At 34.5% G+C, this 22,278-nt stretch overlaps 4 protein-coding genes and 2 pseudogenes across 8 annotated transcripts; 3 read left to right on the top strand and 3 right to left on the bottom strand.

The window, feature by feature from the left end:
• Nucleotides 1–426: 426 nt before the first annotated feature.
• LOC149512066 (pectinesterase 2 pseudogene) lies at nucleotides 427–1,339 on the bottom strand (annotated as a pseudogene).
• A 2,595-nt stretch (nucleotides 1,340–3,934) lies between these two features.
• On the top strand, nucleotides 3,935–9,545 carry LOC111313776 (methionine aminopeptidase 1A-like). Of its 3 annotated transcripts, XM_022914519.2 has the most exons (17): nucleotides 3,935–4,395; nucleotides 4,490–4,562; nucleotides 4,674–4,724; nucleotides 5,050–5,235; nucleotides 5,390–5,465; nucleotides 5,643–5,690; nucleotides 5,817–5,861; nucleotides 6,544–6,643; nucleotides 6,738–6,789; nucleotides 6,869–6,910; nucleotides 7,064–7,125; nucleotides 7,214–7,312; nucleotides 7,977–8,050; nucleotides 8,154–8,223; nucleotides 8,574–8,639; nucleotides 8,729–8,817; nucleotides 9,162–9,545. In XM_022914519.2, the coding sequence occupies exons 2-17, from the start codon at nucleotides 4,540–4,542 to the stop codon at nucleotides 9,237–9,239; spliced, it is 1,161 nt and encodes a 386-aa protein (XP_022770254.2). In that variant the 5' UTR covers nucleotides 3,935–4,395; nucleotides 4,490–4,539; the 3' UTR covers nucleotides 9,240–9,545. The 3 variants fall into 3 exon arrangements, 2 of the variants coding, with proteins under 2 accessions (XP_022770254.2, XP_022770255.2); XR_016332846.1 differs by lacking the exon at nucleotides 4,490–4,562 and having other exon boundaries at nucleotides 8,154–8,379; XM_022914520.2 differs by lacking the exon at nucleotides 4,490–4,562.
• A 299-nt stretch (nucleotides 9,546–9,844) lies between these two features.
• On the bottom strand, nucleotides 9,845–10,753 carry UNE11 (Plant invertase/pectin methylesterase inhibitor superfamily protein). Its single transcript, XM_022914521.2, has one exon. The coding sequence runs from the start codon at nucleotides 10,621–10,623 to the stop codon at nucleotides 9,976–9,978; it is 648 nt and encodes a 215-aa protein (XP_022770256.2). The 5' UTR covers nucleotides 10,624–10,753; the 3' UTR covers nucleotides 9,845–9,975.
• A 1,635-nt stretch (nucleotides 10,754–12,388) lies between these two features.
• LOC111313282 (protein GRAVITROPIC IN THE LIGHT 1-like) lies at nucleotides 12,389–15,010 on the bottom strand (annotated as a pseudogene). Its single transcript, XR_016332770.1, has 2 exons — nucleotides 14,727–15,010; nucleotides 12,389–14,333 (listed from the first exon to the last, which is right to left on the bottom strand). The product of XR_016332770.1 is annotated as a protein GRAVITROPIC IN THE LIGHT 1-like (transcript).
• Nucleotides 15,011–16,063: 1,053 nt separating this feature from the next.
• GCP1 (glycoprotease 1) lies at nucleotides 16,064–19,727 on the top strand. Of its 2 annotated transcripts, none has more exons than XM_022914523.2 (13): nucleotides 16,064–16,421; nucleotides 16,534–16,578; nucleotides 16,661–16,735; nucleotides 16,904–17,000; nucleotides 17,117–17,207; nucleotides 17,350–17,399; nucleotides 17,822–18,012; nucleotides 18,160–18,245; nucleotides 18,340–18,415; nucleotides 18,541–18,624; nucleotides 18,745–18,859; nucleotides 19,111–19,199; nucleotides 19,296–19,727. In XM_022914523.2, exons 1-13 carry the CDS (start codon nucleotides 16,134–16,136, stop codon nucleotides 19,332–19,334), a joined length of 1,326 nt encoding a protein of 441 aa, XP_022770258.2. In that variant the 5' UTR covers nucleotides 16,064–16,133; the 3' UTR covers nucleotides 19,335–19,727. The 2 variants fall into 2 exon arrangements, with proteins under 2 accessions (XP_022770258.2, XP_022770257.2); XM_022914522.2 differs by having other exon boundaries at nucleotides 19,330–19,727.
• Nucleotides 19,558–21,878, top strand: LOC111313780 (DNA repair protein RAD51 homolog 3-like). The gene is made up of 6 exons (XM_089752187.1): nucleotides 19,558–19,585; nucleotides 20,164–20,315; nucleotides 20,428–20,614; nucleotides 20,700–21,187; nucleotides 21,402–21,468; nucleotides 21,555–21,878. The coding sequence occupies exons 1-4, from the start codon at nucleotides 19,558–19,560 to the stop codon at nucleotides 20,918–20,920; spliced, it is 588 nt and encodes a 195-aa protein (XP_089608313.1). The 3' UTR covers nucleotides 20,921–21,187; nucleotides 21,402–21,468; nucleotides 21,555–21,878.
• The last annotated feature ends 400 nt before the right edge of the window (nucleotides 21,879–22,278 follow it).

Here is a 22,278-nt window from a genome sequence, read left to right on the forward strand (position 1 = left end):
AAAGGAACTTGCCGATCAAATCACATCAAACCAATTGATTATTCATGCATTGTTATATATAGTTTTCAAAAGTTTCCTTAAGCTCCTATAGCCTATATCTGTTGCGTATTTGAATATTCCTCAGTCAAATTTATTGAAAGGTAAAAACCCAATTAGGTGATGCCGTTATTAATAAGAACAACCTGTGTTTTATCCACTAAAATAATTTTGTTTAAGACCATAAAAACCATACCACTTTTTCTCGATTCTTGGGCCACAGTTTGAAAACACTGAGCTGTGAATGTGATTTTTTGTCATTAAAGAATTCAACGGACCCTATTTGCAGCCCAGTAGGCAGCAAGGAGGGAAAGGACCACCCAGAATTCTGTAAATGACATCATAATAAAGGTACGTGTCCTTCAAAGGTCATTTTTCCGACCAAAGTGCACGATATCAAATCTAAAGAAAATCATGGGACAAGCCAAATTTACTCACCAACACTGGCTGAACTGAAAGTCGTGGATCCTCCTCCAACGCTTTTGCTTCCGGTGATAATCGTCTGCCCTATACCATCGCCCACCAGCATAATATTTTTCAGATTGGAGCCTATCTCAACATGTTCACTGTATATACCTGCCTTCACATAGATCACATACCTTCCACTCCCAGATCGCTTAGAAGCAGCGGATATCGCGTCTTTTATCGTCTTATAATTCCCTGAACCATCTTGTGCTACCACGATATTCGCACTAGAAGCTGGTGATGAAGTCTGCAACAGTTTCCTGTCACCGGGCTTCACCCATGTCGGGAACCCATCTTTGTAGGTTGGTTCCTTGAAAGTTGCCTTGTTGAGAGCCAGAGTGTTACTTATTAACTTGGACACGTTATTTGACATCATGAGTAGAATATAATCCGGGACCCCGAGTTCGATAAACCCGGTCCAGCATGTTTCGAGGTTGGTTAAAGCCGTGCTGAGCCATGTTTGAGTATCATCTTTGTTGAGCTTGGTGCTGGAATCAACAGTTTTATTGAGGAAGCGGATGGTTAGTTCATAGAGCTGAAGGCAATCGGCCCATGCAGCCTTTTCAAGCTCATTTCGGCATTTTGGGCCCAATAAGTACGTGTCATTTTGTGCACTTGTGGCACGCTCTAGAGCGAGTTGCATGGAGATTTTGAGAAAATTAGGCTCATCTCTGATTGTGGTTTTTATTGGATTTTGTCTCAAAAAATACTCACATGGTTGAGGGTTGGGAGTTTTGCTGCACCATGACCTCACATTGTTAGCGTTATAGCCAAAAACAGACGGAAAAAGGAAAGAGGACACTAGGAAAACTGAAATGAAAAATTGAGGAGGTGCCATTGATGGCTTACCAATGTCTTTATATCACAGCATATCAATGGACGATGGAAAGGTTACGGTTCATGTAGGGTATTAATGCTCTCTCGGTCTCTTTATATAGATGTTAAGCAAAGAGGTGGTTGATGTTTGGGTACCAAAGGACGAAAAAATTTTGTTCCTAGTAATAATTAATTAGCACAAATGGTTTGATGACTCTTTGCAAGTAGTTTTTATAGTGTTTTTGGGATTAAAATTTGTTAATTGCCTTCTCTAAACGTATGACTTGAAGAAAAAAAATTAACGCGTAGTTGACTTTTTCATTTACATGCAAATATTCTTTAGATTATAGCGAGAAAGGAGCTCCGAAGCTTATCAACAGGGGTCTAATCCCATGTATAACAGAAAAGCCTTCCCCTGTAGCGAGCATGCAGTTGCCACTTATCATGATCAAAAGTCATAATGGTTGGATCATTCATTGCAATTCTTTATTTAATTGCTATGGGTAACTATTTTTCTATACAGTCAACGTCAAGAATTTTTTTAGGTTTTATTTAATATATATTTTTAATTCGAATTTATTTGATATATTAAAATTTTACTTTAGAAGTTTTTCTCATAAAAATTGAACCCGGAGAAAAATAAAATAAAATTCGTCTTACCAATTGAGCTAACCCTTTGTGGGTGGAATAAAGGTACATGTTTTTTCGCTTCAATTTGGTAAAGTCTAAGCACATATATATGTAACATATTCACAATATTTTGTGTGAACAATTTAAAATTTTTTTAATCACAATTATAATAACTTTTATTATTATTTTTAAATATCATTCAAGTCAATCTCACTGTTCATTCAAATGGTAGTTGTATTTTGATAAACAGTGAGATAAATTTCAGTGAAATTGAAAATAATGATAAAAATCATTATAATTGCAAATGAAAAAAAAAAAATTATTATAATTGCAATTGAAAAAAAATTTAATGAATAATTTATACTGAATGAATTTTATTGGAATTAACATTTAAGTTTAACTGATTATGCGATGAATTTAATCATATTACAGCACACCTATGGTTGAATCCAAACTAAAGTTTAAAGTGCTTACCAACTTTTTAAGCGATCATAGCTTTATAGTCAATATTTCGTGAAAAATTAAATTGAGCGATTGTTTTAAATTTAAATTACTTCTTTTTGATAAATATTTACACATTTCAATATAAATTATGATCATAATCAAATAATTTTTAATATACATCAAAATTACTTATGCATATAAATATATATATATATTATATCAAAGTAATTAAGAAGATTGGTTTGACCCATTGTTTTGAACTCGATTTTGTTTGTCTGATGAGTGATGGATGTATGAATAACTACATACTGATCATGGGATGATACAATTCTTGTATTATATTGGGAGGAACAGTTAATTTTTCAACATGAAATGAATTGGTGACGTGTTAGAGAGAATATCTGAATTAAAAACTAATCCAAATGTCCAACCATGGATGATGCAGTTTGACTTTCGTAATCCATGTCAGTTTATTATTCCCATCCATTCATAAGAAGACTGCTTAAACATCATCGTTATCAGCCTTAATTCAGACTTGAGAATTGATTTTGATTTTTTACTGGCAAGTTGCACTTAATTCCATAGAAGAGGGTTTGGCTTTTGAATTTTGATCATTTAAATATGTACTTCTTTGGGACAAAACCATGGACGGATGATCACCAACATTTGAACTAAATGGCCGTATGATCCCAGAATGAAGTCTGTTACTTCACGTTTGAGACTACAACTAACCATTTTTGGGCCATGCAAATTATCTCTCATTTACTACATTGTCACCCTTTAGCTTTAACATAATAATATAAAACACGACATAAATACGATACGAAAATAAAATAAAAAGATGATATTATTTAAAATTATAATAATAATTATATATAATTTAAAAAAAAATAAATATTTTATATTTTATATTTTTATGTTGATACGAATTATGACATATAATTTTCATATAAAATAAAATACGAATACATAAATTTTAATATTTTATATAACACAAATGCACCAACTACCATATCTATTCTACTGTATCAACAGACCTTTTTGCTTACATATTAATTCTAAACGCCACTTTGATGAAAGCCACTGCCAAATCAAACCTTTCAAACGTCCATCATCCTAGAATTTCAACTCCAAACAAACTGTGCTAAACAAAATGGTTTCTGACCATTCAATTATTGAAAGGGTACTTGTAAAATTCCATGAGAGGTTTGATTGAAAATGATATTTTCCTTCTACAGTTGGATCCCGACATAGAGTCATGAATTATAATTTTTTTTCCTGGAAAAGACATGAATTATATAGACACACACTCAGAAAATTGTTTTCTCATCCATTTTACTAATTAATTGATATATTTTCTTATACAAAAATATAGAAGCCCAAGTTTAAGATTGTAAAAGCCCAAAAGATGAAAATTCTGTTTTGGGCCAGACTTCAACATCATCCATGTTAAACCCGACCTAATATCAAGCCCATTTAAAATTAAAACAGAAAAAAAAAATTTCAAAGCCCTATAAGTTTCCTCTGTTTCCTTTTTATTTTCGTCTTCCTCTTGCCGACTTGATCTCGATGTTTGCAAGCCAAGATTCTAGCTTTTGACAGAAGCTTCAAACTCTCAACCTCTTTCATTGTCTATCATAACCGAACTTGATCTCGACGGTGTCAGATAGATAGATAGATAGATAGAGAGAGATGCTATGAAGTTCAAGGGAGCTGTTTGCGGAAACAGACAATGTCTACTACTGTAAATTTTAACCTTCATTTTTTTCGATAAAACCCATGGATTACATTTTCTTTTCTCTCAAAATATTCTTGAACCAAATAAGGCCTTAATCCCATTCGTATGTCAACCTTATTTTAGTTGAATTCACTAGTTCTATTCTCATTCATTTGAATTAAACTGGACGGTTCAATCTTACACATAAAAGGAGAGAAGTAGTGAACGTAAGTTTCGATGGCGGAGACGCTTTCCTGTGCTCATTGCGGCAAGCCAGCTCTTCTTCAGTATGTAATTATTTACTTGTTCTAGTGTAATTCCCAATTAAATTTTTATCCTGTTTTTTTTAGTTTACTTAATTATTGTTTATTCTCATATTAGAATCACAAAAATTTCTGAGCTAGGGTATCAAATTATGGGCGCATCAAATTATGGGCGCAATTCGCTTATGCGGGTGATCAAAATTGTGACTTTAGAAATTTTGAATTTGACTCTGTTTGGTTTATAGTAATAACTTGAGAGCTGAGTTGCATCCTTTGTTTCTGATATAACTTCCTATCTGCAGGTGTCCCAAGTGCATGGAGTTAAAGTTTCCTCGTGAAGCTGGTGCTTTCTGGTATGTAATCATTTTCTTCTATGACTTCGAAATTCTGTTTCTCATTGTGAGTATTATGGGAATGATTATGAATAATATGCTGTATTGATTGCCTGATTTCATCTCCATGTTACTCTTCCAGATCTTGAATGACTAGGCTTTATAAAACGCCAAGGATCTACTTATTTCTATCCTTGACTAAAACTCAGTTGATGATTTTTATATTTTTGGCTTAATTCATTTATGGAAATTGAGTTTTTTTTTTTTTTTTGGTTACTTTCTTACCAAAATTTCGAAAATGACTGATTAAGCTATTATTTTGTATTAATAATATTTTTCTTGACAGCACTCAGGATTGTTTCAAGGCTTCTTGGAGCTCACACAAATCAGTTCATTTGAAGGCAACGTTTTCCTTACTTGGGACAGATACTGCTGGCGAACAAAATTCAGATGTAGCTAATGAGGGTTGGCTATATTGCTTGAGGAACGGACAGAGTCGAACACCAAAACGTCCTCATTTTGTTTGGACAGGGTACTTCTCTAGGATTTTAGTTCCTCTTTTATGCTACCGCTTTTGGATCAATTTCTTACCTTCCGTCCTATTTTCAAGTTTTTGCTATGTGTCTTTTTCTGAATAGTTACTTCCCCTGTTATTTCTGATTCTTATTATTATCTTCCTTGTGTAGGACACTTAGACCATATCCCATATCTGTCAAGCGTATTGTACCTGCACACATTGATAAACCTGACTGGGCTGATGATGTGAGTATTTCTGAATTATTTTTTTGCATATGGAATATTCATTAGCAATTTGAGTGGAAAATTGGTTGAAGAGAGAGAGAGAGATTAATAAACAATCACCCTTTATTTCTCTCTTGTTTCGTTTTGGGTATGGGTATTTGCATCCCTAAAATATTAGTGTTCTCCTTTCCCATGCAGGGAATTCCAAGGGCTGAGCCAAATAGTGATTTGCAGCATCATGTTGAGGTAAGTTTATACTGGTGAAATCTCTTCGTAAGTCTTACTGAATTAATGTAAACTTTTATGTGCTTCATATAGTTTTTTCTTTTTTAGTGTTACTTTTCTTTTTAACATTGGTGCATCTGTTTGAAGATCAAGACTCCAGATCAAGTTGAGAGAATGCGAGAAACTTGTCGAGTAAGTTCCCCTAATCCTCTTTTCTCTTTTGTGCTATTATCCAACTATGCTTTCATGGGAGAGTTTATCTTGCTATAATGTTGTTTACATGTCTTCTCTTTTTCCTGCAAAGGTAGCATTACTCTGCTTCATGTGAAAGTAAAGGTTTTTTCTCCTCAGCAAAAACGTTATCCTATAATGAGCTTCAACATAGTTTGGTTTACAGAATCCTTTTAACTGGAAGGATTCACCTTGGCTTGATAATATGCATACCTCTGCCGCCCATATATTAAACTCTTTTGAATGCATACTAGAATGCATTGGTCAAAATGTGAAGTTTAAACTCAATGAATAACAAATTTATGCAGAATGATTCTGGAATTCTGCTTCCTTTCAATATTAGAGTTGTTTTTTTTAGCCAATTCCCATTATTTGCCAGGATTTGTCCTCCTAGATTATGACATTGGCGCCATAATTGCTATATAGGGAAAGGCAGATCCAAAGGTTTTTTGTGTGACCAAACCTTAAGAATATAGTAGCTAGAAAGGAAGGGAGGAATCAGTGAGAAATCCTTTCCAATTGCAAACAGATGCAATGCTCTTTGGATTCCGATTGTAAATACATCCAATTTTCTTTGGACTTCGTTTTTAATATTTCTTGAGTAATTTCAAATTCTCTTAGTGTTTAAAATTCTACTGTTAAGATTGCGAGGGAGGTTTTGGATGCAGCAGCTCGGATGATCCGTCCTGGTGTAACGACAGATGAAATTGATCGAGTGGTTCATGAAGCAACTATTGCTGCAGGTGCATGTTTTGAATGAGCTTTTATTTTAAACAATTTATGAATGATCGCTTATCTTTTCTCTGGTTTCCCTTTATATGTGTAACTCTCCTGCAGGAGGATATCCATCCCCTCTCAATTATCATTTCTACCCAAAGTCTTGCTGCACGTAAGTACATTACAAATTCTTTGAATTTACTGGGAATTTTTTTGTTGATTATGCAAACTTATTTCATTTTCTTTTTCAGGTCAGTTAATGAAGTAATATGCCATGGAATTCCTGATGCAAGGTATTAGTCTTCTTCTAATTCTTCAGGATCTCACTTATTAATCTATAATGCCACCTTAGCTTTAAAGTTTTTAACATTTATTATGGTATCTTTTAATCACGAAGATGTTTCTGAACTGAAATTTCATGACCAACTATGTTCTAATTGCCCCAGGAAATTGGAGGATGGTGATATTGTAAATGTTGATGTGACTGTTTACTATAAAGGTGTTCATGGTAAGGATCTTCCCATTTATATATTTATTCAAATGTTGCTGAAACTAATGAAGCTCCATACTTGACAAAGGATAGAATCGTCATGCAGGTGATTTAAATGAAACATATTTTGTGGGAAATGTAGATGAAGCATCTCGTAAGCTGGTACAGTGTACATATGAGTGCTTAGATAAAGCAATATCTAGTGGTATGTTATTCATAATCTATTTGCAATATTGAAATTCTTCAGCATCACATTTTCTCCTATTTTTTCTTGTTCTTCCAAGGTGTCATAAGTCTTTTCCTTGATGATTTTTACACATTGTATTCAGTACAATGGGCTAGAGATGATATTAAAGAAAGTATGACTTCTGATGGCTGCTATACTTAGTTCAATTACCACTTTCTTCAATCACTAAGCATTTCATGGCATGTCTATGATGTCATTGCTTTTTGAACATGATTTCTTAAAACTGTGTTCATAATTTGTTACTTCGTTTAGATTTTTTTAAGATAAAATAATCGAGAAATAAAGAGCTTGGTATTTCATATTCTTGGATATGATTATTCAAACAAATGTGCATGATGTGCTCAATGTTGAAGGTCTTTAATATTCTTGTTCATTCTATGTGGAAGGCAGGTGCTAACTGTGTAATTAATTAATTAGAAAAATTTTGAAAGTGGTCTCTTGCTTTTAAGTGGATTGCATTCTTTTGAACCCTGTGCCCCATGGACATATCAACATTCGCGGTACACAGAGACAGCCGCGTGGTTTATATATACTTAAGCATGATAGTGGTAATTCAAAACTTGATTTTAGACTTGATTTCTGATTAATCTTTTTTTCTTTTATTTTTTGTGCTCAAATTCAGTTAAACCTGGAGTGAGATTTCGTGACATTGGAGAAGTGATTAACCGCCATGCTTCAATGTCGGGGTTATCTGTGGTAATGTGTAATTTGGACTTTGCATTATACATCCTGGTGCATATCACCCTAATTACAGTTTTCATTTATTTCTTGCCTGCCCTGTTATCCTTTGTTACTATAGGTGAAATCATATTGCGGCCATGGTATTGGAGAGCTCTTCCACTGTGCCCCAAATATTCCCCATTATGGAAGTATCCTTGTTAGATCAGGCTTCTCAAACCAATTACGTTTTATGTTTGACTATGACCTAATGCTTCATGGAAAGACATCAGTATAATGATTCAAAACTGGAATTCCTCGGAATTGATTCAACCACTCTTAATTGCAAGTAATTTCCCATTATGGAAGTATCCTTGTTAGATCAGGCTTCTCAAACCAATTACGTTTTATGTTTGACTATGACCTAATGCTTCATGGAAAGACATCAATGAAGTATAATGATTCAAAACTGGAATTCCTCGGAATTGATTCAACCACTCTTAATTGCAAGTAATTTCTGTTTCTTTTTTTCTGGTGGATCGACCTTCCTTAACCTAAGCAGGAAATAAGGCAGTTGGGGTGATGAAGGCTGGACAGACTTTCACTATTGAACCAATGATTAATGCAGGTAACTCTTGAAGTTAGGCACTTGTTGGGCATAGTGGCTTAAAATCGTTTTGCTTTACTCACTATGTCCTGATGGATTTTTCTCTATAGGGGTTTGGCATGATCAAATGTGGCCTGATGGATGGACTGCTGTTACTGCAGATGGGAAACGCAGTGCTCAGTTTGAGCACACTCTTTTGGTAACACTGCATTTCCATTTTCCCCCTTTTGTTTTCATGATATCTCTATTATGAGAAATGTTTGGAATATGACCTTTTTGCTCCTGATTTAGCTACTTAACAGTGCAACCTTCTTGATTGTCTTGCAATTATATTTGTGTTGATCTTGCTTTTTATCTCTGAATTAATCATAAGTTTCATTAATAACTCAAAGGATCTGCGATTATATGGCGTTTGCTTGTGATTATAATTGCATTTTATGATAGAGAATCATGACCCCTGCGCATGATTGCTTATTGCTTCTCACAGTTGTACTTGTGATCTCTATGGCGCAATCGTCTTCACTAATGAATATTATCATGCAGGTAACAGAAACTGGGGTCGAGGTTCTTACGGCCCGGCTTCCTTCATCCCCCAATGTGTTTCCTTGGCTTAGCAAGTAATCAGTCACATGATCACATAAATAACGGACCCAAAGATAAGTTATCCATACATTAGTGTACTGATGGCAATAGATTATAAAGTACCATTGACACTTTTTGCCGGATGAGAGTCTCATGTGCACGTTATTTGGGGGAGGGGGAATGATACACTTTTTCATTTATCTAGTAGCGTGTGATGATGTAAAAATAATTTTCTTCCCCTATGTTTCTTTTGTACAAGAATAATCATAATCTGGTTTGTACCTTGATCAAGAAAGTGTCAAATTATTACTGTTTGTAGACCATAATAAATCGTTCATTTTTTAACATGCAATTAAGCCATCCTGGTTTTGAAGGAATGTGGGGGGGCTGTTCAATGCTCATTTTCATTTGGGCCTAAATGATGTTCATGCCCGTTTAAGCTTGGGCCAAAATTTCTTTAACCGGGCTTACTTGGGCTGTTCAAGACCATTTAGTACGGATATGTTTGGGACTTATTGCCTCGTATCTAGCCATTTATTATTTAAGTCTAAGTTGTTGGGTTGCCCATTTTAGATTATTCCGAACTTACCCAATTAAGTTAGAGAAATTAGTGGCTTTTCAATTTTCATGATCAGTCTCATTACACAAAACTTCATATGCACATTTGTAACTTAATAGAATTATCATGTATCAACATTACATTAGGACGAGAAAACCAAAGAACAAGACTGGTAAAAGAAAAAGGCAGGCAATAATCCTAAAAGGATGACCAGCCTTACGGCTTCTTGGTGGCAGCAGCAGCTCGATACCTTGCAGCATACTGGTGAAATAAGGCCAGTGCATTGCTAGTTAGCTGTGCAACATTCAAGACCTTGCCCTTAATGGTGGCCTTCATTTTACTCATCCTTCGCCCCGGGAACTCATCGATGCAACTGCTAGCATCAGTTAGGGCAGCACTAACCCATGTCTTAACATTATCTATGTGCCAAAATATGTCATCAGTCATCCCAGCTTTTGGATCCAGTCGGCGCAGTTCCCTGATTGATTGGCTAAGCTGGTTTACGCCATCATCTATTTGTAGCAAGCAATCTCTCACGGCTGGATATTCCTTGGCTTTTATTGCCTCGAGCTCTTTAGCCACCTTCAACATGTATGACCTTGTGTAACGAACCTTGTACAGGCTCACTGTCAATGCCACTTGGGCCAGTTGCTGCACATTTTGAATACTGGAGTTGGCGTAGCGGGAGAGACATGTAATACATAGGGCCGGATAGCGGGTGGTCTGACACGAGGCCTCAATGAAGCTCCCGGCTCTGGAATGTTTAAACTGTGTCGCTCTCGCCATGGATGGCTTAACCGTGCCAATATTAATGCAAAAGAAAAAGAGAAAGAAGAGCATCAGGGAGAAACTGAGTTTGGCCATTGGTCAAGAAGTAAAGATGATAAACAGACTATAGTTGAAGGGTTGAATTAAGACTCGAGAAAAAGAAAACAGTTGGATTAGTATATATAGAAGACTAGAGAGCTTGTAACGTGCGAAGCCATTGCTTGCTTGCAATTTACTTGAATTAAGAGCAAATAATTGTGTAACGATATGGTAAAGGGAAGTAGAATAAAATAAAAATAGTATATGAATAATTTTTGTCAGATTATGTTAAACTGCCGCTGACCGCGCATTATTTGGAGCTTCGTAGAACTACAAAAATGAAATATAAACAAATTTTAGTACAAAGATATATAATAGTGAATTAGATCTTACAACGTTTGCAGCATATTATGGAACAAGAGCACGTGCAAAATGTTGTTCTGACTTTTTGGTTCAGATATATAAATCTGGCAATAAGAGGAAGGAAGTCCATTTGGTTTCATTAGATGATTTGATTGAGCAAAAAGAACGGATTGCGATAGACTTTTGACCAAGAATGACAACTTTTACGAGGGCCATGGGGTGAGGAGAACCGGCGATGCCCACGGCGGGCCACAAATAGATATAAGATGTTTAAAATGATGGTAAATTATTTGATTTCATGGCAAGTGGGACACCTAAAAATCATGTGATTGAGTGGTTCCTCTGCAAAATCAAACCCACAAAACCAATCAAAAGTTTAGCTTTTCTACCGACTGAATATTGGAATATCTTTCATCTACATCCTGAATCATGTTCTCCAATGTATAGCTATGATGTTTATCAGATTAAGATTATTTCCCGCAGTCAACATGGCGTTTGATTACATGTGCTATTAGTTTAACCTGATTAGGACCGAGAATGTCTTCTTTTATTTTGTGATGGTTCTTTATTTCGTTTGGCAGGACCGTAGGAAGAAAAGAGAGATGCGTAGAATGGGGTTTATAAGGCAGCACTTGGGCAACAAGGTCATTTCCGAGTAATTATCTGCCAAAAAAAAAAATCGACAACTATCGTCTAGAATGGCTGCTTGTGCATATCTATCCAGGCACATAATCACTTATAACAATCAACTATCAATTATTAATATTAAAGACAATAACGATTTGGTTCGAATTGTATATGATTTGATTTTTTTAAATATTATATAATATTATCAAATTTTAAAATTTGATTAAATTTAAATTAAATTTTTATTTGATTTAAATCGAATTAAATTTTATTAATTTGATTTAGTAGTTTTTAATTTTTAATATTATTTTAATATAAAATTTTATTATATTTAAATAAAATTTAATATAAATTATTATTTTTATTTTAAACAATTTTAAAAAATATAAAAATTAAAAATATATAAATAATTTAATTCGATTCATTTTTTTTTTTATCTTTTAATTCAAAGTTCAATCTAAATATAATATATTTATTATATAAACTTAATTCTAGCCGAATAAAAAAAATCAAACCAAACACCACAATTTTGAATCAATTTTTAAAATTTTCGATTTTTTCTCATCTCGGACTAATATTAAGCCTGAAACGGGAAAAGTTATGATCACCCAGCATTTTTGTGATGAATAATTACGTTCAACATCCATAACCTCTTCTTCCCGACATTTGCTCTTCAGTAATGGAAGGTAACCGTGCAAAAGCACGGAAATCGATGAGACTGAAATCAAACCCACAATTACAGTTAAGCACGGAAAGCAAGCAAAGACAGAGGAACTTGGTCAAGAAAAAAGGAGCTCCTTATGTTGTGATACAATTACCACAACTGCAAATGTACATCAACAAAAACATATCACAAAGAAGTAATACATTCGTGGTTTTGGAACAAAGATTTGCATGGTGCTTGTAATCACTCATTAACCTTCATTCCAGAAAGATAAACTCGGCTCTGTATGATACTGTCACCAATCCAAAAGCCAGGCATGACCATTAGCCCAACCTCAGGTTTCTGATCAGCATCCGTTACCAAATTCTTAACTACACTTTCCATATAAACCTCTGAGAATTCACTTCCCCCTTTGACTTGAAAGACCTTCACATTAGGGTTGAATGAAACAGCTAGTCTATGCAAAAGCCAAACAGATTTAGCCAATTTAAGAAAGGCTTGGTAAAATGGTGTCCTACGATGCCCACCCCCCATTACATAATTTCGCTGGTCTAAATTTCCTAAGAATGAAGCTTCCATCTTTGGATGAACAACCATAAGGCAAAATTTCCCAAATATGGAATCGGTATTCTGACCCAACATGTCCAACGGATCCATCTCCCTCAGAGCCAGATATTGGTGGAAGAAGCTCTATTCAGTGAGAGTAGGATTATCTAATTTAATGGAGAAATTCTCCTGTTGAAACCCGCTGAACATCCTCTGGCAAATGTGGGACTCAAATGCACATTTTTTATGAGCTCTCTTGCCATAAACAACATTGGACTCAATTGAGTCAGTGGCAGCATCAAGGTCCCAGCCAGCAGCTTTCATCATGTTGATCAGTGGTTTAGAAAAATCATGAATAGCTTTGAAAGCAGATTCAACAGCTGATGTGAAGAGCTCAGTGGTCAAATCTACAGGAAAGAATCCATTTTCTTCTCCAGAGCCTTCAGATTCCTTCATAGACACACCCCTAAGCTTTATAGTCTTTTCCAGTTTCAAGTTCTTCTGGTTTGCCCCTTCAATTTGCTGCTGCAACTGACGAATCTCGGAGTCCTTATTCTGAATTTCAGACTGGAAATTCTGTACCATAACGTCATAGGTTTTCAGCAGGCTCGGTGGTTCTTGGATCTCGGCAGCTAAGCAAGAATCCTGAGAAGAAACATACGCTGGCTTGGGGTTGTTTTCTCTGTAGAAGTGCTTTAGTTCAGACAGATTCTTCAGCTCAGAAATTACAAGTTTATCAGCAGCTTGGATTTTTTCAGGGTCGTAGGGAGTATAAGCAGTTTGGAGCTGAATATAAGCTGACTTGAGGGAGGAAATGTTTGTTAATATTTTGGATATCAGAGCTTCCACAGCTTCTGGATTCTGGTTCATGGTCTCTTCCATGGTTTTTGGCTGTTGCTGTCACGGAGTTGAGTATCTTTTGGCCCCGTCGTTAGCATTAGCAACCAAGGGGAGACTTAAAATGGAATCTTTCAGGAAAATACTGTTATCAGAATACATGAAAGTTTTGACAGTGTTATTAACAGAATCTAGCAGGTACTAGAAGGGAGGTAAGTAAACCTTATGCAATTTCTCATGTATATCATATATGAAAGAAAACATCAGAATGAAATTAAGTACATAAAAAGCACCTGGCTTTCTTCATGCTCTGTTTTTCTAGCCATGATTAGTATGCAAACTGGACGTAATATACGAATCTACAACAATCTCTATACTTTTATAGACTCACCAAGTTCTCAGTTTTAATTCTAACTTCTGGACCTGGTTTACCCATAGTATCACTTGATTGATCTTGCTCCGGTACATGGTAACTTGGAAATTATAAACAACAAAAGGAGTTTCCTCCATCTAACATGTATCTAAGACACAATAGACGCTCAAAATACTGTTGAAATTGCACAGTGCCTGGGCCATCAGGCATGCATTCTGGTTATATCAAACGCCTCACGAGAACACAGACTTATATGTTATGTATAACAGAAGAGATAGGCCCTGATTGCACCTGAAAAGATCACAAGCCCTCTTCAGGATATATCCAGCAAACATAATAATAAATAACCTTCAAACCCTGGAAGAAATAGTAATAAATAAATTAAAACATTTTCAGGAAAATGATAGATTAAAACAATAGCAATAAACAATTAAAATCATTTTCCAGCAAAGATTATTCCTTCATTCATCATTTCGAGTCCATCCTATAGGCACAAACCTCAGCTAGACAAAGCAATGTTTTAAGAAGCAAATGATAAAACTTTGAACAATTAATCATAAACAATCAGAGACCCACTCTGAATTTTTCAATAGCTAATACGATTCCAATGCACGATCACATAAATCAATCAACAACGCATCATTTGGGCAAAGAAAACAAGAGGCAATTAACACGTTTTTTATCAGCAAACCCATCAATCTAAACAAGATTCCAGCAACAACATAAATCTTTAATGTTAAATGCTCTTACTTTAAAGAGAAAATGCAAGAAATTGGAACTCCAAATCAACTATCGTACACTACTGTAAAACCTAAAGTGACCGCAGTTAACCAGGTAAAAATTTTGGTTTGCCAATGTTTTTGTTTAGCTTTGTCGGGAAATAAACCGGCGTGGATGAGGAGATTCACCTGACCAGAGATTTAGCCAGAGAAAATGGGGAATATTTTCAGATAAAAACAAAGAAGACGGCGAAAGAGAAGCAAAGCATCGATTAGGGAACTTTGATGTAGTTTTTTTTTTGGACAAGACATAACTTACCCCGTGATGGACTAACTCTCTCCTTTATTTCATTGTTTTTCAGTACTTGAACTGTTTAACTACTTTTTTACCATTAATAGAAATAATAATCTTTTTAAAGATGTACTTCCTATGAGAAAAAAACTTTCACTTTAATCTCTTTCCTGAATTAAATTGAAATGAATGAGTATTCAATATATAATATGAGCCAATGAAATTTTAATTTAACGTTAGCATAAAGTTTTAAAATTTTATATTTAAATTTTATTGTACGTTAATTTAATTATTTTATTTAATTTTAATTAATTAATTAATTATTTAATAATATATAAATATAATAATTAATTATGATTGTAATTTTTTTATATTTATAATTTTATTCACAAAATATATAATACAAATATATTTTAAGAAAATCAATTTTATCGGTCATACTTTTTTTTCCTAATATTGTTGTTAAAAACTTTATATTAAAAGTAGAAAAAAAAAACACTTCACTTTTCACAAACAAATTTAAAATAGATTTTTATTTAATTGATACCCTCATGCTAAAGAGTCAAAATGAACACCGCTACATTAAAAAAAAAAATACAACTCTAATATATTAAAAATTAAAATGTTAAGAACTTGGTTTATTAATGTTAATATTAAATTAATGTAAAAATATTTCTCATTTAATGTGAGTTTATTACGAAGTTAATGTGACCGCTTACATATGATTCAATACTATTGCTTGAAAAAAAAAAAGTATTTTACAACTCATAAGCATTTGTCTCCATTAATAGAAAGGCTTTGATGTGTTTTACAATTTTTATTCTCAGTCCCCTCTTTTTCTAAAGGGCAAAAATTACGTTTTTTTATCCCTTAATTATTGTTTTTCTTTTTGTTTTAGTTTTTAAAAGTATATATACTAGTTTATTCAAAAAAAAAAATTAATGTTATAATTTCAAATATATTAAAAATATTTAAAAAATATTTTTTATCAAAATAATAAACAAAGTGCAACAGCGGTTTAAGCAAAGGAAAAACCTAGTTAAACGGTGTCGTTTAACACATAACGACGGTGACTACCTGTTCCTGTTATCATCGTTCGACGTTCGTTCATAATTTCTTCTCCCCTTCATCTCCTCTCGCTCGGAAATGATGTCTTCATTGTTAACCCTACCTTCAACATTTTCCCGCCTAAATTTAGTCCCAAACTCTTTAGTAGTAATTCCCTACACATTTAAATTGCTCAATTTTGTAAAATCCCACAAGCAACAACGACTAAGACCCTTAAATTATCCTCTCCTTTGTTTTCCTTATTCACCCAATTCTTCAGCAACTCAATTCTCCACTTCAAGTAGTTCTGTTTCGCCCAAATCCTTTAATGATGATTTGGTTGTTCTTGGCATCGAAACGAGTTGCGATGACACAGCAGCAGCTATCGTAAGTGCCCTTTTTTTTCCTTTCCTGTTTCGTTTTCCTTTATGGGTATTTTCAAGTTTTAATGGAGACTATCTTTGTGTAAAAAACAAAAAACAAATTGGGTGAATTTTAGGTGAGAAGCAATGGCGAAATTCTCAGCCAAGTCGTGTCTTCTCAGGTAAGCATTTATCCTGTTAGCTGGAAGTTTGTCATGGCAGTAAATGCTTTTTCTTCTCACTTTAACTATTGACCATATCAAGGCAGATTTGCTTGCTCGATATGGAGGCGTTGCTCCTAAAATGGCTGAAGAAGCACACTCACAAGTAATTGATCAGGTATCATATAATTTTTTTTAATTAAAAAAGATTTCTGTCAATCAATAAAAATATACTACTTATCTGTAACTATTGTATAGCACTTACGTTATATATTTGCTATTCAAGTGTTTTTTATTGTGTAAATATTAATGCACAAATAAATCACATTTTTATTATCAAATGCAGGTTGTGCAAGAAGCAGTTGATAAAGCTGGTTTGACTGAAAGGGACCTATCTGCCGTTGCTGTTACTATTGGACCTGGTTTAAGTCTTTGCCTTCGTGGTAATTGTCTATGATGTTTTCTTCTTTTAACTGAACTCTATTGCTCATCAGTGCTTCAAACTGTGGTTAAAGTCACTTTCCCCTTTTTACATATTTTTTATGCAATTTCTGGACAGTTGGTGTGCAGAAAGCTAGGAGAGTTGCTGGCAGCTTCAATCTACCAATCATTGGTGTGCATCATATGGAGGCTCATGCTCTAGTAGCCAGGTATTGAATCAATGACTATCTATAGAATAGAATGAGGCATGCACCAGCACTGCTAAGTGAGTAGCATTCAGATAAGGCATATGTTGTTTTTTTTTAGTTCCATTTGTTTATCGGTACCTGACACTGTTACTTCTTTATCTAGGCTGATAGAAAAGGAGTTGCGATTTCCTTTCCTGGCCTTGCTTATATCAGGTACAAGTTTCTGGTGTTGTGGTCCTTATGTCTCTTACACTCATTGCATTCATATGTTTGCTTGCTTGTTAGCTGGTTAATGAGACAAGAGAGGAAGATGGAGAGATGTATGTGGCCTAGTCTTTACATATAATGTGATACAGATTATGGATATAACGACATCATGGGCTACAAAGTATTATTCTGCAACAGTTTGTAACTCAGGGTAATTAAAGTTTTGTCATCTACAATTTTCTGCTTCACATAAGTTAAGGAATGCTGAAATTGCTTGGCTAATAACTCAAATGTAAGTGCCTCTGAATCTGATTAAGAAATTCGATGATTATACTGTGACATGGAAAAATCATAAATTTAGTTATGCTACCCACTATATCCCGGTGGCTTTGTGGGTTATGATCATTGCTTACTTGGTTTTCCTGCAGGAGGACACAATCTGTTAGTTCTTGCTCATGATCTTGGCCATTACACTCAACTTGGGACCACAATAGATGATGCAATTGGTGAGGCTTTTGACAAGACTGCAAAATGGCTTGGCCTTGATATGAGGAAGAGTGGTGGGCCAGCTGTTGAGAAACTTGCTCAGGAGGGTGATGCAGAATCAGTCAGATTCTCAGTAGGTCTTTTCTTTCAGAACTTTATTGACCTTTGCTAGAATGTATATTTGATGGTTCAGTTTAACAAGTTTTTTATATATGGGTTTGATCTTTTCTTTGAGTAGTCGTTCTGAGTTTCAACTACTTTGCATTTTTTTCTTTTTCAGATTCCAATGAAACATCATAAAGATTGCAATTTCTCATATGCTGGTCTAAAGACCCAAGTGAGGCTAGCAATTGCATCCAGAAATATGTGTGTAGACCGTACCAATAACTATGATAATTGATGATTTACTTTTCCACTTCTTATCTCATGGTGAATTCTACTTGATTCCCATTTGTTGTAGTGATGCAAAGGTTCCCCTTTCATGTGCAAGTAGCCAAGACAGAAGTTCTCGAGCTGATATTGCCGCCTCTTTTCAGGTTACATTTTTTTCCTTTTCCTTTCTTCTTTGTATTGCAGTCTTAATTCTAGATCTATTCATTAATTCCATAATTTTAAAATATATTTATTGATTTTCTCTGAGCCCTTAAAATCTATAATCCAGCGAGTTGCAGTATTACATCTAGAAGAAAGGTGTGAACGAGCAGTTGAATGGGCATTGAAGATTGAGCCTTCCATAAAGCATCTGGTGATGTTAATTACATTTTTTAAAAAATTTTCTTTACTCCTGAGAGTACTGAGTGCTTCTTATAATTTGTCAGCCATGTAGTGGTGTATGATGACCTTGTTTATATTTTGCTTCTTGCAGGTAGTATCTGGAGGTGTAGCATCAAATCAATATGTTAGGGCTCGATTGGATCAGGTTGTCAAGAAGTATAGTCTGCAGCTAGTCTGTCCCCCTCCCAACCTTTGCACTGACAATGGTAAGTCACATTTCTGTAATTTTTGGTCAACCTTATAAAATTTTTTAAAAAATAGGAATATGATAGTTTATGCACGTGTCTATATTCTCATATGTATTTGTAGAAAGACAGATATATATGTAGATAGACATGTTCAAATGCTCTAGAGTTTTAAAGATAAAAGCCTAAACCCAATGCGTAAACCCAGGGAAATTAACAAGATGTGCTAGATAAAAGTAGACAACCAATGCTTTTATTTTCATATGAAATAGGTGTGATGGTTGCTTGGACCGGCATTGAGAACTTTCATGTTGGAAGATATGATCCTCCACCACCTGCCAATGATCCAGAAGATTTCATGGTATGTGGGAAATATCTTATTACATGTAAATGTGTTTGCTTTAAAAGTTGTGCATGGTTATAGGCAGAAATAAGTTGAATTCACTCGAATTTTCAGGGTATAAATTTTTCACATGTTTGTGTTGCACCAGTATGATTTGCGACCAAGGTGGCCATTAGGGGAGGAATATGCTGAAGGCAGGAGTGAGGCTCGCTCGTTGAGAAGGGCTCGGGTTCATCCATCACTTACATCCCTTGTACAAGCCTCGTTGCAACAACAACGATAAGAGTGTGTACATACGCAAAAGCATCCACAGCTTACATCTGTATTCTGTTAATCTTCATAGAGATCCTTGAATGGTCTTAAATTAAATGTCACAATGATTCTTCAGCTTAACTATCTGATGGGTAATTGAGGTTGCTTCTTAAGATGCACCACTTCAGAATACGAAGATGGGCATTAAACATATTCATGAAACGAACTGCTTGATGCTTTAATACTTTCTGTAAAATATTCTGAGTTTTGTACGGTATCTTTGTTGTTTTCATACGATTCACATGCAGAAAATGAGTTATGGGCCATTTAATGCAAAACTTTTTTTTATCAATTAACCTTTTAATCTTTAAATGGAAAAAGGGAATATAAGATGCAGCCAAGAAAGGTGGAAAAGATGAGTTTTGTTATTTGCACTTTTTTCAGAAATTTATCAAATATATAACAATCATCATGATTCATGCCTAATCCAAGTAATTGTTCAATTGTTGAGGGTGTTTATCGTTTCTCTGCTATATAGAGCTTTAGTGAAGGCAAGCTTCACTTTCTTTGGTGAAGTTGAACTTAATACATTCCTTTCACAATGATGTTTATTGAAATTTAAAACTTTACCTTATTAGAAATGTTTTTAAAGGGAAAAAAAATCATTAGTTTATGCCCATATGACCTGTTGAACTCCTTATGGTTTTGGACACATTCCATTGGTTGGCAGGTGAACAGAATGCCTGGGGTATGCTCAATGATGAGAAGTCATTGATACACATAACGACATCCTCTGCTGATCTGAATAACATCTTGGGTGGTGGAATACATTGCAAAGAAGTTACTGAAATTGGTTGGTCTTACTCTCTCTTCTTCTTTGGAGTAACTGATTCATTCTTTAATCATCACTGTGCGTAATTGTTAATTTTGTTTTAAAGTATAAATTGGCAAATGCTTTGTTGGTGAAAATATTATATTTATCTGATTTTGATAGGTGGAGTCCCAGACATTGGTAAAACACAACTGGGGTAGGGGTTGTTGCTTGTTATCAAGGTTTTGCTTGCATTTTACATTAGATTTATTTTGCAGTAAATCCGTCCCTATTGACAAGATTCAAATAGCTGTTAATGTTCAAATTCGACATGATTTTGATGGCCTGGGTGGGAAGGCAATATATATCAGTAACTTTCATAAAACCACTGCGAGTTTTTGTACTGGTTTGCCATTAGATTTATGTTGCTGACATTGTGATTACATGATGCTTAGACACGGAAGGCAGTTTTATGGTGGAGTGTGCTTTTCAAATTGCTGAAGCATGCGTAGAGGACATGTCAGAATATAACAGCTTCTTAATGAAGGATTTCCAAGCATGCGAAATCAGAATGCAACCCAAGGACATCCTGGAAAACATATTTTATTTCCACATCTGCAGTTACACAGCAATTTGCCCTGATAAATTACTTGGACAAGTTTATTTCCGAACATAAAGCTTTACGTATAGTATTAATATGCTGGGTCCTTTCCTTTTTTGTTAAGGCAATTTCTGTCTTGGGCTTGTTTGGCTAACACGGCTGCTAATTACCTGCTTTGATCTGTAAATAAATATATCATTATTGACACAGGTGAAAGTGGTTGTTGTGGATAGTGTTACCTTCCATTTCTGCCAAGATTTTGATGACATGGCCCTTAGAACTCGAGTTCTTAGTGGAATGGCTTTAAAGTTGATGAAGCTGGCCAAAAAGTTCAGTTTGGCGGTGAGAACAGTTTGTTCTATTTGTAAAATTCAAATTATTATTATTTTTCCATAAAATGTTGTAAATCATGATGCATCTTTTCTGTTTTATTTCTATTTTTATCATGCTTATTACCCTCCATGCTGTCTCAGTCTTTGGAATGTATGGAATGGTACGTAATGATCTCACCTTCGGCTGTGTGCTTTCTGGTTTCTAACTTACCTCCTTTTGGCAGGTTGTATTATTGAATCAGGTGACCACTAAGCATACAGAAGGTTCCTTTCAGTTAGCTCTTGCACTAGGTAATATCAACTCCAGTCATCTATTACTGTTATAAATGCGTAGTCGCACGCATTTGTTGAATGCTCGTCCATTGCCATATTTACAGTGCTGAACTGATGTAGTATAACCATGCTAAGTAGGCGATAGCTGGTCTTATACTTCCACAAATCGGATTGTTTTATGCTGGAATGTAATGAACGGTATGCATATATGGACAAGTCACCTTCTCTTGGATCAGCTTCTTCAGCATATTCTGTTACAGCTAGGGGGATTAGGAATTCCCCAGGCTGTAATTACACCTTTGATTTTGATGATGCCATCTTTTATTAAGCATTGTAATATTGGTCCAATTAAAAGATTTTTGCATCAATGTAATTTTCCAGAGGAGGCTAAATCCTAAAGCTATTAAATTAATTAATTAATTGAAAAAGTGTTTTTTTTTAGAAAATTTATTTTTCTTTTATTATTTTGAGTTTAGAATTCCAAATATAAAGGGCTTCTGTTTGGATATGACGTCTAAACTTACGGATTTGACTTCCAATTTTGGTCTGCGTTTGCTGATCTCATCATAAACTATTATTCATAATGTATATCAACGAACAATTAAAATTATAATCGGATTGAAATACGATTTTTATAACGGAGTTTTTTTTTTATATATATATATTTACTTGTTTTCGTACATTATTAATCTACCCAAATTATAGTTCAAAATTTTATTAAAGAGAAACACAGATTGTTAGTCAAGTGATTTTTTATTACAATTAAGGGTAATCTTAAAATATAATTTTGGATAACGAACTTCAAAAATCGAAAAAATGAAAACGATT

This window comes from Durio zibethinus, chromosome 23 (genome assembly GCF_047325235.1).
Source record: "Durio zibethinus cultivar Kanyao isolate XHJ-2024 chromosome 23, ASM4732523v1, whole genome shotgun sequence".
Classification (NCBI taxonomy): Eukaryota; Viridiplantae; Streptophyta; class Magnoliopsida; order Malvales; family Malvaceae; genus Durio; species Durio zibethinus.

Bases quoted from the DNA above. Each gene is read 5' to 3' on its own strand.
- LOC111313776 (XM_022914520.2), top strand. From the start codon at position 4,346: ATGGCGGAGACGCTTTCCTGTGCTCATTGCGGCAAGCCAGCTCTTCTT. The intron at 8,224-8,573 runs GTATCCTTGTTA...TAACCTAAGCAG, and splicing joins AAATATTCCCCATTATGGAA to GAAATAAGGCAGTTGGGGTG. The intron at 8,640-8,728 runs GTAACTCTTGAA...TTTTCTCTATAG, and splicing joins TGAACCAATGATTAATGCAG to GGGTTTGGCATGATCAAATG.
- UNE11 (XM_022914521.2), bottom strand. From the start codon at position 10,623: ATGGCCAAACTCAGTTTCTCCCTGATGCTCTTCTTTCTCTTTTTCTTT.
- GCP1 (XM_022914522.2), top strand. From the start codon at position 16,134: ATGATGTCTTCATTGTTAACCCTACCTTCAACATTTTCCCGCCTAAAT. The intron at 16,579-16,660 runs GTAAGCATTTAT...GACCATATCAAG, and splicing joins GCCAAGTCGTGTCTTCTCAG to GCAGATTTGCTTGCTCGATA. The intron at 18,860-19,110 runs GTAAGTCACATT...CATATGAAATAG, and splicing joins CAACCTTTGCACTGACAATG to GTGTGATGGTTGCTTGGACC.
- LOC111313780 (XM_089752187.1), top strand. From the start codon at position 19,558: ATGATTCTTCAGCTTAACTATCTGATGG. The intron at 19,586-20,163 runs GTAATTGAGGTT...ATTGGTTGGCAG, and splicing joins TCAGCTTAACTATCTGATGG to GTGAACAGAATGCCTGGGGT. The intron at 20,615-20,699 runs GTAACTTTCATA...CATGATGCTTAG, and splicing joins TGGGAAGGCAATATATATCA to ACACGGAAGGCAGTTTTATG.